Raw genomic sequence first — 15,953 nt, 5'->3', positions numbered from 1 at the left:
AATATTTTTTTGAAAATGAATTTTTCGTATGATGGTAAATATTGATCATTTCTTTAAATGATTTCGCCCTCATCGCCGGAGGGTTCATCGCAATCTAATAATTCTCAACAAAATCAACCATCAGAATCTGAGCAAATGGATGAAGGATTGTGCTTGGATGAAACTCTTGAACAACAAGAAAAGCACGATTCTGTAAGTCCATTAAAATCCCATCGTCCTTTTCTTACTCTTGATTCCTTACAAACATGCCAAGAAGACGATCAACAAGATGATTCTGGTCAAGAAATTCTTGAAGAAATTCATCGAAAAATGCAAGAAGTACTTCAAACTCCACCAATTCTTTCACCAAGCAAAACTCCTTCACTAACTCCTTCATCAACTCACAGCAGTCTTCATCTCATTCCAGGTTCCCCTTTGCCGCCTCCATCGCCATATTCTCCGCCTTTGTTAACTTTCACAACACCTACTCTTCCTCCTGAAATTCCACTTTCTCCTCTTCTGCCATCTCCAATGGAAGATCCTCAGTCAATCGATCCAATTATTGAAGCTGATGAATGTTCGCATTCTCCATTTATAAATAATGCGGATACTGAAGATCAGCCCGTCCAAGTGGAACAAACTCAACTTCGAGTTAAACCTTCTCCAAAAATACCTTCGCCAATTCATTCTCCATTCACTCAGCCAACTTTGATTCCTCAAGTGGAAAGAATTCCAGAAAAACGAAATCCATTTTTTGATATTTCAAAAACTGATTTGATCCAGCAATTTAGTGATATAGTTAGGCTGCTTGATGTATGTGTAAATGAAGGAAGCGACACAATCATACAAGTTATGGAGGAAGAGCGGAAAAAACAGAAAGGAGAAATTAAAGGAAAAGCAGATATCGAAAAGGAAAAGCGGAAGCAAGGAAATCAAACAAATCAAAACCAAAATGCCTCTCCAATCAGCAAATCCAACAAAACACTTGTTGAAGTTTTAAAACGACTCGGATTTATTAAAGATGATCGAGAAAAGCTCAAAAAGGTAAAGAAAGGTGCATCTACATCACAAAATTCAGCATCGCCAGTTTCACCAGGAGACATTCCAACGCCTCTGTCATCAGCTGCAGAATCCATCAAATCACCGTTTGCAAGCTCCATTTCAGACGATTCGAAGTTCGAGTGTCTTCAGCGCTCGCCAAAAGGATCAGCATTCTCATATGTCCAGACGATGATGTCTCCCTCACCAGCCTCCACACCTTCTCGCCGGTCTACTCAGTCTCCTTTGTGCTCCTCCCCCTTTTCTCCTCTCGACAACTCGTTCGCTTCGCCCTGCCGTTCGCCTTCGATGTATTCGCGGAGCCTTCTTTCGCAGACGCAGATGACACACGTCTCAGTCACCGATGCGCAGAAGGAGAGAAGAAAGAGAGAAGCACACGCCGTCAAGCGCCTGATGGCTGCAGAGGTTGTATGCGGCGTGGCTGTCCCGCGATGTGTTGTGAAGCTGCTCAACTTGACTGTTGAGGCTCTTTTTATCGTCGACAATCTTCAGCTCGTCCTGCTGCCGAAGCACAGCCTGCAGAAGCTCCTGGCGTCTGCGCTGGTGTTTCTGTCCTTCTCGATGTTCCCTCTTTTGAGCTCGAAAATTCTGAGGTGGATTTCGTCTCTTTATCTTCTCCCGTTCGACATGCAGAGCGTCCTTCACATCGACTCACAGGCTGTCCTCTCTCTTTCTGAGCCCATCCCAACCATCACACCAGAATCTCTATTTCCCTCCGCCCCTTCTTCTTCGCTGGGCTCTCTTGTTGCTGTGGCAGATGTGCTGAATGTGGTCCCATCGCTTCTCTTTGCCTTTCCTTCGTCTCTTCCGCTGCTCGCAAACATTCTCCTTCTTCTAGATCGCACAATCACTCCACTTCCTGTCTCTTCTTCTCCATTGGCTGAAATACCAACTGCTCAGTCTCTTCTGCCACTGCTGGTTGATGGAGTCCTCCACTTTGTGCGAGGCATCTCACAGCAAAAGCAGCTGGAAGAGGAAAGCAGATCAGCCTCAGAGCATTCAAACACCTCCTTTGCGACATCGCTGATACGCCCAGCAGCTGTCTCTCTCCTTCGAATACTGCGCCGGTCGCTCATTTCACAGTGCCCGTCTCCGTCTTCGTCTTCGTCTTCATTCACTTCACTTCCTCCTCAGACTGAAATGCTGCTGGCACTTCTGCTGTCTCTGATTACTCCAAATGCAGCTGAAGAGGGAATGGATGATAGATGCAAATGTGATGCCCAGCCAGACAATGAAGAAGGAACATCAAAAATACGCTCTCTTTCACCAGCAGATGCTTCGCTGTTCTTTTTGATTGTGTCCCTTCGTTCATTCTTCAGCTGTGATTACTGTTTGATGCAGCGTTCAAAGGAAAAGCATACGAGAAGCCAAAAAAGAGATAAAAGGAAGAGAGAAAGAGCAGAAAAGAGGCAGATGCAGAAAGAAGAGACAGAAAAGAAGAGAAAAGCAAGAATTCTTGATGAAAGCGAGGAAGACAAAGAAAACAAAAGGAGAAAAGAAAAAGAAGCAGAAAGAGCAGAAGACAAAGAAGACGATGTTGAAGTCTGCCCCAAACTGGCTAATCCGCTTTATCCATCCACTTCATCAGCGTTGTATTCATCGTCTAACTTTCCTCCTGTCTCGTCAACGTGTTTTGTGCAGAGCGTGTTGTCTTCTCCGTTTGAGACAGAATCTCTTCTATCCACTCACATCGAGCGGACTTCGCTTGCACTGTCCACGTCGATGTGTCGAATTGGCATCCACCCGATTCACAGAGAAGACAAAAAAGAAAATGAAGGCAAAGAAAACAAAGAAAACAAAGAAGATATTAAAGTGGGGAGCACATCGTGCTGTGTGCAATGCCGTGTGATGTCCAGCGAGATTAAGAACTTCCACTGGCATCTGATGAACATCGTGCAGCAGTGTGCAGAGGGAGAGCTCTGGGGCATGTTGGTGTCTGCAGAGTGGGAGAGCCAGCAGCGGAGGCAGAGGAAGTGGAGGAGAAAGCAGAGGAAGTGGATTCTGGCAGCACGCGAAGAAGAGGCAGAGAAGAAAGCAGAGCGGCGGAGACACAAAGAAGAAGTTGAGTTGGCGAAGGAGCAGAGCAGACGAACAGGCGGAAAAGACGCTAAAGAGACAAAGGCAAGGATGGATGGAAAGTTCAAAGAGGAAGATCTCTTTGAGAGAGACGATGCTTCTGTCACAGACGATTATCTGTTTGGAGCTGAAATTGATGAAGTGGATGAAATGGATATGCTGCCTGCTTTTGATGATACTTTTGATGTGAATGCTCCGTTAAGTGGAACAATAGATGCTAAAACCTATTCTGATACATCTGCCACCAATTTCTATTCATCTCGTCCTCTTTCATTCAACTTCACTTCTTCTCCAGTTAAGCAGCAAAAGCTCCACATCCGCACAGAAGTTGACGAGCCCACAAATTTGTCTGACTCAGCTGAATCAGCCGAGACAGTTCGCTTTTATCTTCCTCCTGCGTCTCCCTTCCCGTCTGCTTCCTCCTCTTCATCTTCATCAGCTGCATCTGCTTTGAATTCTCGCAGTGCAATCATTCATTCGGAGGCATCGCTTGTTCCCTTTGGCACTCTGCATTTACAATTTAGGCTGCCAATTGTTGAGTCTCCAACACGCACCATCCAGTCCTTCTCTTCTCAAACATTGTCGTTCTCAGGCTCTTCTCCATTTGCCAGTGAAATGTCGGCGTCTTCTCCCTTTTTATTCACCTCGTCTGCTGTCGCAGAGCAGAACGAGCGGAATCAGCAGAGAATCTCCGAAAAGCAGCAGAAAAAACGAAGCAGGGCGCTTCCGTTCAATTTGACAGCTGCACCATTTGATGAGACTGGCTCGCCTCAAAAACGGCCATCACTGACATCCGCATTGTTATATTCACCTTGCTCTCAGCTCTTTTTGCGCTTTGTGTTGGATGCAGTTATGACGCTGAGATTCTTCATACATGTTTCATCATCATCATCATCTTCTTCTTCTTCTTCTTCTGCTGCTGCTGCTGCTGCTTCTGAGTCTGCGTCTTCTTTATCATCTGCATCAGCTTCAGTTTCTGTCTCTTCCTCTTCATCACTTGTTTCAGAAAAGTCGCTCTGCTCTTCTTCTCATTGTACATCTTCATCACGTTCTGAAGATCAGCTGTCTTTGTGTCTGAGTGCTGTTCTGGATGTCTGTGAACTTATTGCTGCTGAAGTTGTGAATGGCACCAAATATTGGACAGTTTGTGAAGGTGATTCCGAAGAGTGTCATCTGCCAACATGTGAATCTGCTTCTGCTTCTGCTTCTTCTTCTTCTTCTTCCGAAACAAGTTATGTTCATTCATCCAGATCTGCATTGCTCACACACGATTTCTCATCGTTTGTGTCATTTTCAACGGCACTGTCAATGTTTGTTTCGCTTCTTTCGGAATTCCCATTGGAGCTGGTCTTTTCTGATCGGGCATCTTGCGACAGGATAATAAAACTTGCGATAACTCTTTTGAACAACAATAAGAATCTTCATAGGAACATACTTCCATTTGGTATGAACACTCAGCATAATGATTCAGAAATGGAAGAATTAACCAATAAAATTGATGGCAAGCAAGCATCCGAACAAGAACTGTCGGAAGAAGCACTGCAAACTGCACATTCTCTCCAAAGCTTTACTCTTCCTCGTTCACAGGCACGTTCTCCAAACTATCTTTCAACTGACACTCCACCCATTCCTCTCCGGCTGTCTGCCCCGATGGTGAACATATTGGCACAAACTCTTTCTTTGCTACTTTGCTCTGCTTCGAATATTCTCTCCCTTTTCTTCAGAGGCTCTTCCGCTGCATTGATCAACAAGACAGCCAACGAATGCAGCAGCGACCAATGTTTGAATGACAGCTCAGACAAAAATTCAGAGAAAAGCAAAGCAGAAAAAAGCAGTGAAAAGGGTAATCCGTCGTCAACACCTGGTACTGAAGATACTATTCATAATTCTTGTGATGAGGAAAAATGCTCTTCGAACACGCTTGCCTCATCATTATTGGATGCAATTTGCACAACTTTGCAGTGTTTCCAGACACATCCTCTTTTCTTACCTGCAAATGATGAAATGAATGCACTTTCTGAATTAAAAGAAAATCTTGTTAAAGACACAACTTCTTCTATGAATGGACCATTTACTGCAAATCAAGAAACAACAAATGAATGCAATGAAAGAGGTGAAAGTGCAACAGCAATGTCACCTCTGAAAGCTTCTTCTGACAATTCTGTGGATTCGATACCAACAAAATCTTCTTCCACAGATCTTGTGCAGCAGCAGGATGCATCTCAAGTCGACACATCTAATTGTTCATCAAATGAAGCTTGCATTGATTTGCCTTCTGATGTGTGCTGCGATGCGAAAGGGAAGAAAAAAGCACTTCCAATTAGTGAAGATAAGCTTTCAGACAGCAGAGACGAAAGCACAGCGAATGCAGACGAGCAATCAGCATCAGCAGATTTAAAGGCGGCAATAGAATCATTGATGTCCATAACAACAAATTCTAATGTAGCTGAGGATACTTCAAATGCTGTATTCCCAGACAAGTTGAATCAAAGCGAAACGGATAATTTTAGCAATGCGCAGCAAACTTCTGGTTCTATCTCTCGTCTTATTGATGAATCAGATGCTTTCTCATTGTCTTATGATCCACAGCCATCTTCACCTCAAATTGTCGATCCTCAGAACTTCTCTGTTCTTCGATCACGTTCGCTTGTTTCTCCAAAACTCCGCCGCGGAAATGTTCAAATGACACCAAAAACAGATTTTGGAATTGGTGAAAACAATTCATCTTCATCCTCTGCAGGAGATGAATCTTCTGCTTCATCTATCGTTGCATCCACCCCATCTGAGCATAACTCAACAGCTTTATTGAAACAGACTTCATTAGCAGCAGACACTCCTCATAACATCAAGGCGCCTGTTATTCCTTTGCATCCTATTGTTACATTTTCTGATCGTATTTGCATGTTCTCTTCACAGCTCACAAACCTCACTAAATCAAATATTATTTCTGCATTTAACTCTTTTTACAGAACAATCTCTGCCTGCTTTGCCAGCGAGGATCATTCAACACAGATTGCATGTGCTGAATCCAAACAAGCAGAAACATCAATTTTGGAGCAGTCGGATAGGAAACTTCAAGAAGCAATGTCGTCATCTCTGTTCTCAAATCTGATGACAGACAATTCCGCAGATGTGATAGAGGAGCCTGAAAAGATGCCTGTTCATCATTCGCTGATTGCAATTCTCAATGCTTTGTGCAATTCTCTCCGTCATTTCTGTGCACTTTCTTATTTATCTCTCCCATCAGTTGAGGACTTCCAGCGTCGTACACTTTTTCAGCCTTCGTATGCTGTTGATGCCTCGTGGATCTCTGAGCCTGTGAAGAATGCCATTGCAAATATTTCTTCATATCTTGGATTGTATTCATCTGAAGCTGAGCCACTTGAACAGAAATCAAAAATGAGAGAAGGGAGCACCGAAGGTTCTGAGTTGAATGAGGATGGTGAAAACAGAAGCGAAAAAGAAAGGATAAGTCACTTGGAGTTGAATGAAGAATCAAACATTTCAAGTTGTGAGCCAACTTCATCAGCAGAAAAGCATCCATCTTCATTTTTCATGAAGATATCTGGAATTGATGATTCTCACAGAAGAACAATAGCACTGTCAAATACTGATTATCAGTCTTTCATTCGCCTTCAGAGAATGTTGCTGAAAACCAATAAATATCCATCTCCTTCACTTCAATCACTTTCACAGTCTTATTCATCACATCCTCCACAACTGAATAATACATCTCCACAGTTCAATGATCTTATGAGTGTAAGAGATAAAAATCCATCTTTTTCTACAAGCTCTCCTCAACGTCTTGCTTCGTTGCGCCCTTCTTCTTTTATTACTCCATTTCATACTCATTTCTTCGGAATAAAAGATCAAGATACAATCAATGATGTTTCATCTGAAAAGCCAATTGTTGTAGATGAACAGAACATCAAAAGTTCGATTGCTGAAAAATTAGACACAGATGCAAAGGATACAATATCGTTAACTCCAGAATGTGCACAGAAAACATCAAAATTAAAGTCACATTCTTTATTAACCTCTCCAAGAATTAAAAGCAAGACTCAGAAAATAGCATCTGCAGAAGCAAAGACTCCAACAAGGCAAAGAGAGCATAAAGATGTTGGATCTTTGCGCCAATTGGATAAAAGCGCATCAAAACAAGCCGCTTCCTCTGGTGTGGATAATTCTATTGATAGAAAAGAACTGGGAGTTCAGTATTCGTTTGTTGAAAGTGGCTCCTTCTCTCCATTGTGCGAGAAAGCTTTAATACGTCTGCGCTTGTTTGAGAAATCATCGCCGGATACTTCTGTTGCTGTTGGTTCAATTATAAAAGTCGTGTCATATCTATTGCTTGGCTTTGAAAACGAGATGAAAAGACAAATCATGAACTTCAATTCTCAGAATGGAAAAAGCTTCACTCACAAAGAATATGACAAATCTTCATTGAGATGTCCAGGTAATCCAATCGACTCACTTGGAATAACTTTGCTTTTCCTCCTCAATTCTACTTTTCTGCAATCATTTTCTGAATGCTTGTTGTCTGCTGCTGTTTTTCGTGATGCTAGCGAAGCCGCTATGTTGAGTATTGCTTCCTTACTTCGTTTGCTGAAATTGTGGTTTTCTTGTTTCTCCGGAATATCACTTTCTTCAAGTGAAAATTCGAAAACTTCTTCATCAAACAAAATAGAAATAAAAAAAATTGATAAAGCAGAAAAGACGCAGAGTCCCATCAACGAACTTAATGCGGGAAAACGTAAAGGGCAATTTCTTCAGTCTCCCAAAATGCGAAAACAATCAATCGAAAATGCGACGGTTTCTTCTCAAAAAGGGAAAGAAAGCACAGCAATGCAACCATCTCCAAAAATAAATGTTTCTAAGTTGAAAAAAATCATTATTTCCTTCGATTTGGAAGCAGTTGTGGAACCTCTTTCTCCTCCTGATGCTCATCATGAGCAATCAAATATTAATTTTACAACGTCCAACAATCTTTCTTCTTCACATTCTCACTTTTCAATGTCTCGCACTTCCCAAGATCTGAAAGACAGCAAAGCAACAACTGTTAATTCAAGTATCAAGAAAGAGAAACAGAACATTCAGTCTGACATGAAACGTTCAGATTTGTTGCAATCAAATCATTCGTTGGATCAATTCAAGCTTTCTCCAACAACATTTACACTTTTATTCGCGCAAACCCTTTCATTTCATATTCTGTTTGACCCATTTACAAACATATCATTCTATGAGCAAACTTCAGATCATCTAGAAAAAGAGATAAAAATCAAATCAAAATTTTATCCTCGTGTTCTGCAACCATTTCTTTTCGATTCTCTTTGCATTGCAGCTTTGCTTCATCCTGATTTAACAGCCCTTCTTGATTATATTGTATCTGAGTTTTGTCAAGTTACTAACATATTTGTTAATTTATTCTCGCATTGAATCATATGATCGTATTTATTTTTTAAATATTATGTTTTTATAATGTTTAATTTGTTTGAATGTTAAAGCACATTAGCTTTGCTAAATATGTAATGTTTATAAAATAAGGATCAAAAAATCTTGTGTACCATCGTTAAAAAACCCGGGAATTTTTCAAAAACCCGGAGAAGCCTTTTTTTAAATTTGCATTCAAACTTATTCAAAACAAGTATTCCTCTATGATTTCCGCAATACAAACTAATATAAAAGCAGGTATGATTCATACATCAATTGAAATCATATCTGTTCTTTCAATATTTATTGAGTTATATGTTTTAATCATAGAAGAAATTCTAACTGCTTTTTGGCTTTGTATAATTGAAAGTTAGAATTTGTTGTTTGTTTCTTATATTTCCATGCCACTTGTGTTTGTTCGCAAATAAAATTGCTTATATTCAAAACTCTATGCCTCAAACATTAATACGAATTAATAAACTTCAATTATTTCTATTTTGTTGGACTTTTCTGAAATGAGAAAACAATTGTTATATGAATAACGAATAAAAAAATATATTCTTCATGATAAATGCACTTTTCAAGGATTTGATTGAGTTGCAATTGTTTGTCGTTCAAACCAATGAACAATTGTCTGAAGAATTTTCGTTATATCTTCGATATCTTTCTTTGATTATATGCGTCGTCGTCATAATCAATCCTCATGCATTTTCTTTTCCATTTCATTTTGTAGCTATTTCTCCTGCAACTGTTTTCTTTTCTTTTCTCCATTTTCTCTTCTTTCTTTTCTTTTCTTTTCAAATCCAATAAATCTTCTCTCGATTGTTTCTTTTTTTCTTTTCGAAGAATGGAAGCACAGTTGTTTTCTTTCATCTTTTGAATAGATTCATTTTCACAATATCTTTTTTTTTCATCTTCAATTTTCTTTTTCTTTGGAGAAAATTTACCAAACAGCTGCTCTTTATTCTCATTGTCATTCAATGATGCTTCCTTTTCAGGTGTTCCACTTATTCTTTCAAGAACCGGAGTAGCTTTGACCGGCCAAACGCCCGTCTGCCTGAATGCATGCTTAATATTTGAAGGTGCGACCACAGCAGAAAGAGCTTCTGGAAGAATATCGAAGATGGCTGAGCGAAACGCTGCAGAAGAATGATCAGTTGGAGCTTTGAAGCTATTATTTTATGGGTGATTCTTTTTGAAAAGTCACAAATGTTTAATTTTCAAATAAATTAAAAATATCATATTTGGCAAAATATATTGTTAACAAATATCAAATTTAACATAAACGGAATCAAAATCTTGATAATACAATTTCATTCATTCTTGAGGAGATTTGTGAGCTGAAACAGAAATTTGAGCAAAATATGAAATTTTTGATTTATTTGAAAATTAAAGATTTGTGACTTTTCAAAAAGAATCACCCATTGTTTTCTTGAATCGTGCAAAAATTGAATTATCGCACGGTTGTAGAAGATGAGTAAAATTCGGTGGAAACTTTTTTCTGATGATGTTTTTCTTTTTTGCAACCATTTCAACAGCTTCACTGTTGTGGGAAGAATGGTTGTCCATCAGGAACAATGCAAATTTCATTCCTCCATCTTTCATCTTTTTTTCAATATTATCAAGCCAATAATCAAGCATAATTTTTTCGAAGATTTTTGAAGTGATCCATCCTGAAGATGCGAAGATATAATTTATGTTGAACGATGAAAGCATACGAAATTCCACTGGAATTTTTTTCGCAGGCCAAAGAAGAAAAGATGACAAACATGAGCCATCTGCGCAGGCACATAAGCACAATGTTGTATTAGAAGTCTTTTTCGGAAAAGGAGTCGAAGGAGGTTTCTGGTTTTGCAGACATACCACAAGTTTGCAAGAATCCTCACCCAGATGAAGTGAAGTTTCATCAAAATTTAAGATACCTGATGGGACTATTTCTTTCTCATTCACAATCTGCGGAAGTTCATCAAACCACTTTCTGACGGAATCAGAAGATTGGGAAGATATTTTTGCAGTGTCCAATTGCTTTGAAACAGCTGACTTCAATATAGAACTTTTTTGAATAACATAGTATGCGGCTGTTAAACTTGGTATTTTTTTCGCTTCTTCGTCTTTTGAGAATTGTTCCAAATGCTCCACAATCTAAAAATATTTAAAAAAATTAATTTTTATAATAAAAATTAAACATAAACCATTTTGTGCACGTCTTTAACTCTTATTGTTTCACCTTTTGAGAGATGAACAATAACTTGGTTTTCGATTTTTTCTATTAAATCTGGCGTAATTATCGGAGGTCTTCCGTTGACTCCCGCCTGCCTTTTCTGCTTCTCTGCCGCTATTCCTCTGTACCATGAGCCATTTGATATTGTGCCAGAATCAACAGCCACTTTTCTTGTTATTATATGATCCTTACGCAGTTCAAATATTTTTTGGGATGTTGTTTTTAACCTTCTTATTTCGGAGGTTGCCAACTTTTTCCTTTGTTCTGGTAACGACAATTCTTTTGTAATAGCCATTAATATGGGTTTGATTTTTGATCAATTTTTTATGAAAGTGAGTATTAATTATGATTTTTAGTTTAGGCTTCTTAAAAAGGAATCATCAAAGTGTCAAAAAATTGTGAAAATGAAAAATATGACAATTGGAGAATGCTTATTTTTTTTTCTTTTTGAGAAATAAATATATTTCAAAATAGAATTTTTTTGACGATGTATATTCAATAGCAATTAAATGTGATTTGTTTTTTTGATATTTCATTAATAATAATATTCAACGAGAAATAATTCAATTATTGAAAATGCTTTTTGACGTGATAATCGTGAACTGTTTTTTCATGAAGTCCGGGTTTTTGAAAAATTCCCGGGTTTTTTAACGATGGTAATCATTTAGTGAGCAATGAATTTCCGGCATTGGCTAAAAACTCTTTTCACAAGAGCACTTGTTTCACATTCAGATGAAACAACCAAGCTTAAAATAAAAGAATTTGCGAATGATGCAAACCAAAGAAAGTTGATTTGACTTCTTAATGATTCTGTTCCATAGACTCAATACTTTGTTGATGAATGGAAATGTAACTTAAATTGTTTATTGATTTCTCAGCTTTCTCATACACGAATTTAAAAAACTGTTGATTATTCTAAAAGTTTAAAAATTTCTTCGAAAAAAATAAGAAAAAGAAAAAAGCATATTTTGCTTAAAATAATTTGATATTTATTTATCAAATCTGTGGTATAACGTTGTGATAATTTCACAAATAAAATATTCTCAGAAATAAATATTATACCGATAATAATAGAAAAATAAAAAATACATAACAATTAAAAAAATTAAGATACTACATATGCAATGCATGTAGACAGTGAATTGCTAAATGCAATTTCACAAATGTTCAGAATGGAAAAAAAAAATATGCATAAATATTGTTGTAATTGTACATGCGCAAAACGTGCATATATAAGATATAACTTTATATGAATGAATAGGGTTAAACTTCCATTTTCAAAAAATGGATAAAACGGCGAAAATATTTTTGTCAAAATATTTCTGCTCAAAACTTTTTTCAAAATAAATTACGTAAACTTCACTTATAAGTTAAAATTTATAAAAAAAAATTTTCAATAAAGGAAAATGAAAGAAAAAGGCTTCAGTTGGACTTGTCCTATGACAAAGCAAAGCAAAACACTTTACAGATTGACTTTTTTACAAACGAGCTTCCTCATTATTATTATTTTGTTCCTCAGAACTTATATCAATATGAGGTTCGCCTTGTTCGTTGTGTCCTTCATTTTCCAAGGTCGTTGTTTGCGCATCGTGTTTTTCTGAAACATCGGTTGATGCTTCAGAAACTAAACGATTATCAAGATCTGTTGAATCATTGATAATGTTAACATTTTGAACGCTTTCCTCAATATTTGTTTCAGCTTCTTTAATCTCTTTTTCGGAGTTTTCATCGTTCAAATGGTCTGTAGATTCGAACTGATTATTACTTTCAGTGTTCGAGAGTAAGTTAATCTCACTTTGTCTGCTATTCTTTGGATAAGCAACCATTTCGACTTCGTTATCATTTTTGTCTTTCGAAAATAGACGAATTCCAGGTCCAATTGTCGATTGATCATCGGTTTCATTACCATAATTTGATCTTCTTTTTCGGACATAAACTAAGTCAGCAATCACGACTGCTACTGCTATAGCAACAAATACAATCGGTACAACAATTGCAATTGTAATCACTCCACCGTTTGCTTTTTTATTGTCTGTTTTTTCAAGTGGAGCTGGTTCGGGATCAACAGCAGGATTATCTTTTTTCAGGAACTTTTCATAGATATCAACAGGTTTCGATTTGTCATCCTTGGCTCCCACAATCCACCCAGAGTTTTCATCTTTGTAATCCTTCGCAAACTCAAACGCCCCATCCTGCTTGCTGAACTCCTCAAAGTCTGGAGCAACAATGCACAGTGATGTGGATTTCGATCCACTCCCAGTGTTCGTCCCATCAATATCCAGCTTGCCCTCTGCTGGAAGTTTCAGATTCGTAACTGAATTTTTCATCTCAATGAACACAGCCCCTGACTTTCCTTGTGGTGATTTGCATGATTTGAACGAGAATTTCTCTTCTCTTCCCAACTCCACTGATGACGATTCTGATGTCATCTTGATCATCAGCCCTGCGGTTTCTGAATTCTTCGATTCAACACTTTCCATGCTCAGCCCATCAATTACCACACTCGACGCCTCTTCACTTCCATCTACAATTCCGATCGCTGCCCCATCTTCAACTTCAACATTGCTCACCTTCACTCCCTTCAGCGTCACTCCTTTCGCTCCTTCTATATCTATCAGAAGCTTTTGGAATGTCGCTTTGTTACCCCCATCAACACAGCTCACTGTTTCCAAACTCACATCTCCTGCCTTCACCTTCACAAGATGAATGTCTGCAATGTTCTCTCCCTCATTTGCTTGCACTTTCGGTCGAACAAATACGCAATTGTTTATTGTGAGTTTTGAATCTCCTCCTTCTGAAACAATTAACGCAAGTGAATCTGTCACTTCATTGAACTGACTCTTTCCATTTGGTTTCAATGACAATGGAAAGGCAAATGAAAGGTATTTGAAAGTGACACTCTTTTTGCATGTGAATAAATCACTTCCTGAATTAATCTTGCAATCCATCTTTGCAATTTCATTCTTTCCTTCAGCATTAATAATTCCTTCAATTGTCAATTGTTCACTTCTCTCAAAAGATATTGTTTCAGCCTTTATCATATCATCTTTAGCAATTATTCTCATCGAATACATCTTCAAACTTGATGAGAAAGAGAATAAATTGTATGCACTCATTAAACTTCCAATTGGTTCATTGAATGTTAAACCAGAGCTTTCAGCATTATACTTTACATAAACAATTGAAATTGGAGTGGGTGGTTTTGGTGGTTACTCTGGATCAAAATACTCTGTGATGAAATCAACAGCATCAGCACTTCCATCGGCTCCTTTCACTGCAACATACCAATCATAGGTTCCTCTAACATAGTTCTTAGCAAAACTTGATTTCATTGCTTTTGCAATATTCTCATGAAGACCTACTGGCACATCAAGATACAAGCCTGTAATCTTTGATCCTGCTGCATTGCACTCACTAAACTCCAATTTTACACCAGTGCCCCAGCTCAATTGTTTCTCACTTGCAATTCCTGTCATTTTCAGATATATCCCACCTGATTTCCCATTGGTACAAGTGCACGAAGTAAATGTCGTTTTGTCTGTATCTCCAATCTTAAATGTGCTACCTGTTCCGCCGCTTTCCACATGCAATGCTCCACTTGTTTCACCATTTGAATTGCATTCTGTGAATGTACAGCCATCCAGTGTCACTGTTATCGCATCTGATGTCATTTTCACCACAGCACTTGCACTCGATGTAATCTTCTTCAGATTCAATCCGGTCAATGTTACCGTTGATGTTGTTCCCTCAACCAAAAACGGTGTTGTTGAAAATGAAACACTGTTTGTATTATCAGTGCAATCAACTCCTGTCATCCTCAATGAACCTGCACTCACTTTCACAAGATGGATTCCAATATTGTTCCCAGAGCCAGGCCGCTTAAACTCGCAAGTCTCAATTGTTAGAGAAACTGATCCCGTATTAGCATTTATCAGCGCAGATGAAGCCACATTTGCTCTAGATCCACTTGTTCCTGACCCAGATGTTGCTGGGAAGCTAAACACCAAATACTTCAATGTCACCCTTTTCTCGCACGTAAACAGATCTCCTCCAGAAGCTGCGCCGCAGTCGATCTCCACTTTCGTGCTTTCTTCTGCACTGTCGATTCCTTCTATCGTAATTTCTGAGTTCATTGAGAATGTAATAGCTTCCGCTGAAAGCTCATTTCCCACAGTTCCTTCTTTTATTATTTTGATTGTCAAAGCTGAAGTGCTTGTCGATTCTGCTAATAAATTCTTGGCTTCTGTTAGTGTTCCACATGGATTTGAAATTGATCAATCTCCATTTCCTCCGTTCGTCACATAAATTTCTTCTCCTTGTTGAAATTGTAATACAAATGAGAATAGAATCAAAATTCTTTGGAGTATTCTTCTTATTTCTTTTAAGGACATTTTTACAAAAAATTTTCAAATTTGAGATTATTTAAGATCAATTATTGATTAATAACTATTTAATAAAAAATTAAATCAAGGAAATATTTTTTATGTACAATATCTAAACTTTGTTATATTATACAGTGAATTTTTTGAGTGATTTCATTTCCAGGACAATTGTTTTTGATCATTTTCAAAGTCATATGGATAAAATTTTATATATTTGAATGAAAAATATAATTTTTTGTTGCAAATTAAGAACGAAATTTATAACTTTATGTAGGCCTTTGCGACAGACCGACATTTTTTCATCAGCTCGACAAGTCGACCGACATTACAGTCGGCTTGTATTTTATTTTTTTATAAACGAAAAAACAAAACATTTAAAAAAATTGCTTTTTTGTTTACATAAAATTATATTTTTAATAAATTAAATAAAAAAAAAAAATTCCACTTGATTCGGACAAACAAATATTTAATTTATTGGTATTTAAAAATTTCAATAAGTTATCGACAGATCTTTGTAGAGATCAGTCTAACGACAAAGATCAGTCGGTCGAAAAGATCAATCTGTCGAACGAATATTCTATTTTGTAATCGTTTTTTCTTTCAAAAATTGTTTTTTATTTATTCTATTCAAAGAAAATAATTATGAATAAGCATTTAAATAAGACGGAGATAGAATTTGAGTTTTTGATATATTTTTCGATATTTTCATCGTTTTATGAAACATTTTGTTTTACATTTTTCTGTTTATGTATATTAATGTTCAAAAATTTGCTATCAATAAAAAAGAACTGAATTGAAATCCATAA

General features: G+C 37.6%; 3 protein-coding genes across 3 annotated transcripts; 1 reads left to right on the top strand and 2 right to left on the bottom strand.

The window, feature by feature from the left end:
* Window positions 1-57: 57 nt before the first annotated feature.
* On the top strand, window positions 58-9,025 carry MONOS_6859 (uncharacterized protein; the record flags this gene model as incomplete). The annotated part of the gene is made up of 1 exon (XM_067877127.1): window positions 58-9,025. The coding sequence occupies one exon, from the start codon at window positions 58-60 to the stop codon at window positions 8,548-8,550; it is 8,493 nt and encodes a 2,830-aa protein (XP_067720737.1). The 3' UTR covers window positions 8,551-9,025.
* A 3,218-nt stretch (window positions 9,026-12,243) lies between these two features.
* Window positions 12,244-13,806, bottom strand: MONOS_6858 (uncharacterized protein; the record flags this gene model as incomplete). The annotated part of the gene is made up of 1 exon (XM_067877126.1): window positions 12,244-13,806. The coding sequence occupies one exon, from the start codon at window positions 13,804-13,806 to the stop codon at window positions 12,244-12,246; it is 1,563 nt and encodes a 520-aa protein (XP_067720736.1).
* A 168-nt stretch (window positions 13,807-13,974) lies between these two features.
* MONOS_6857 (uncharacterized protein) lies at window positions 13,975-14,898 on the bottom strand (the record flags this gene model as incomplete). The annotated part of the gene is made up of 1 exon (XM_067877125.1): window positions 13,975-14,898. The coding sequence occupies one exon, from the start codon at window positions 14,896-14,898 to the stop codon at window positions 13,975-13,977; it is 924 nt and encodes a 307-aa protein (XP_067720735.1).
* Between the last annotated feature and the right edge of the window lie 1,055 nt (window positions 14,899-15,953).

The sequence above is a fragment of the Monocercomonoides exilis genome, assembly GCF_001643675.1.
Source record: "Monocercomonoides exilis strain PA203 chromosome Unknown scaffold51-639645, whole genome shotgun sequence".
NCBI lineage: Eukaryota > Preaxostyla > Oxymonadida > Polymastigidae > Monocercomonoides > Monocercomonoides exilis.
Note: the sequence above shows the minus strand (reverse complement) of the source record. Positions and strands in the feature narration are given on the sequence as shown.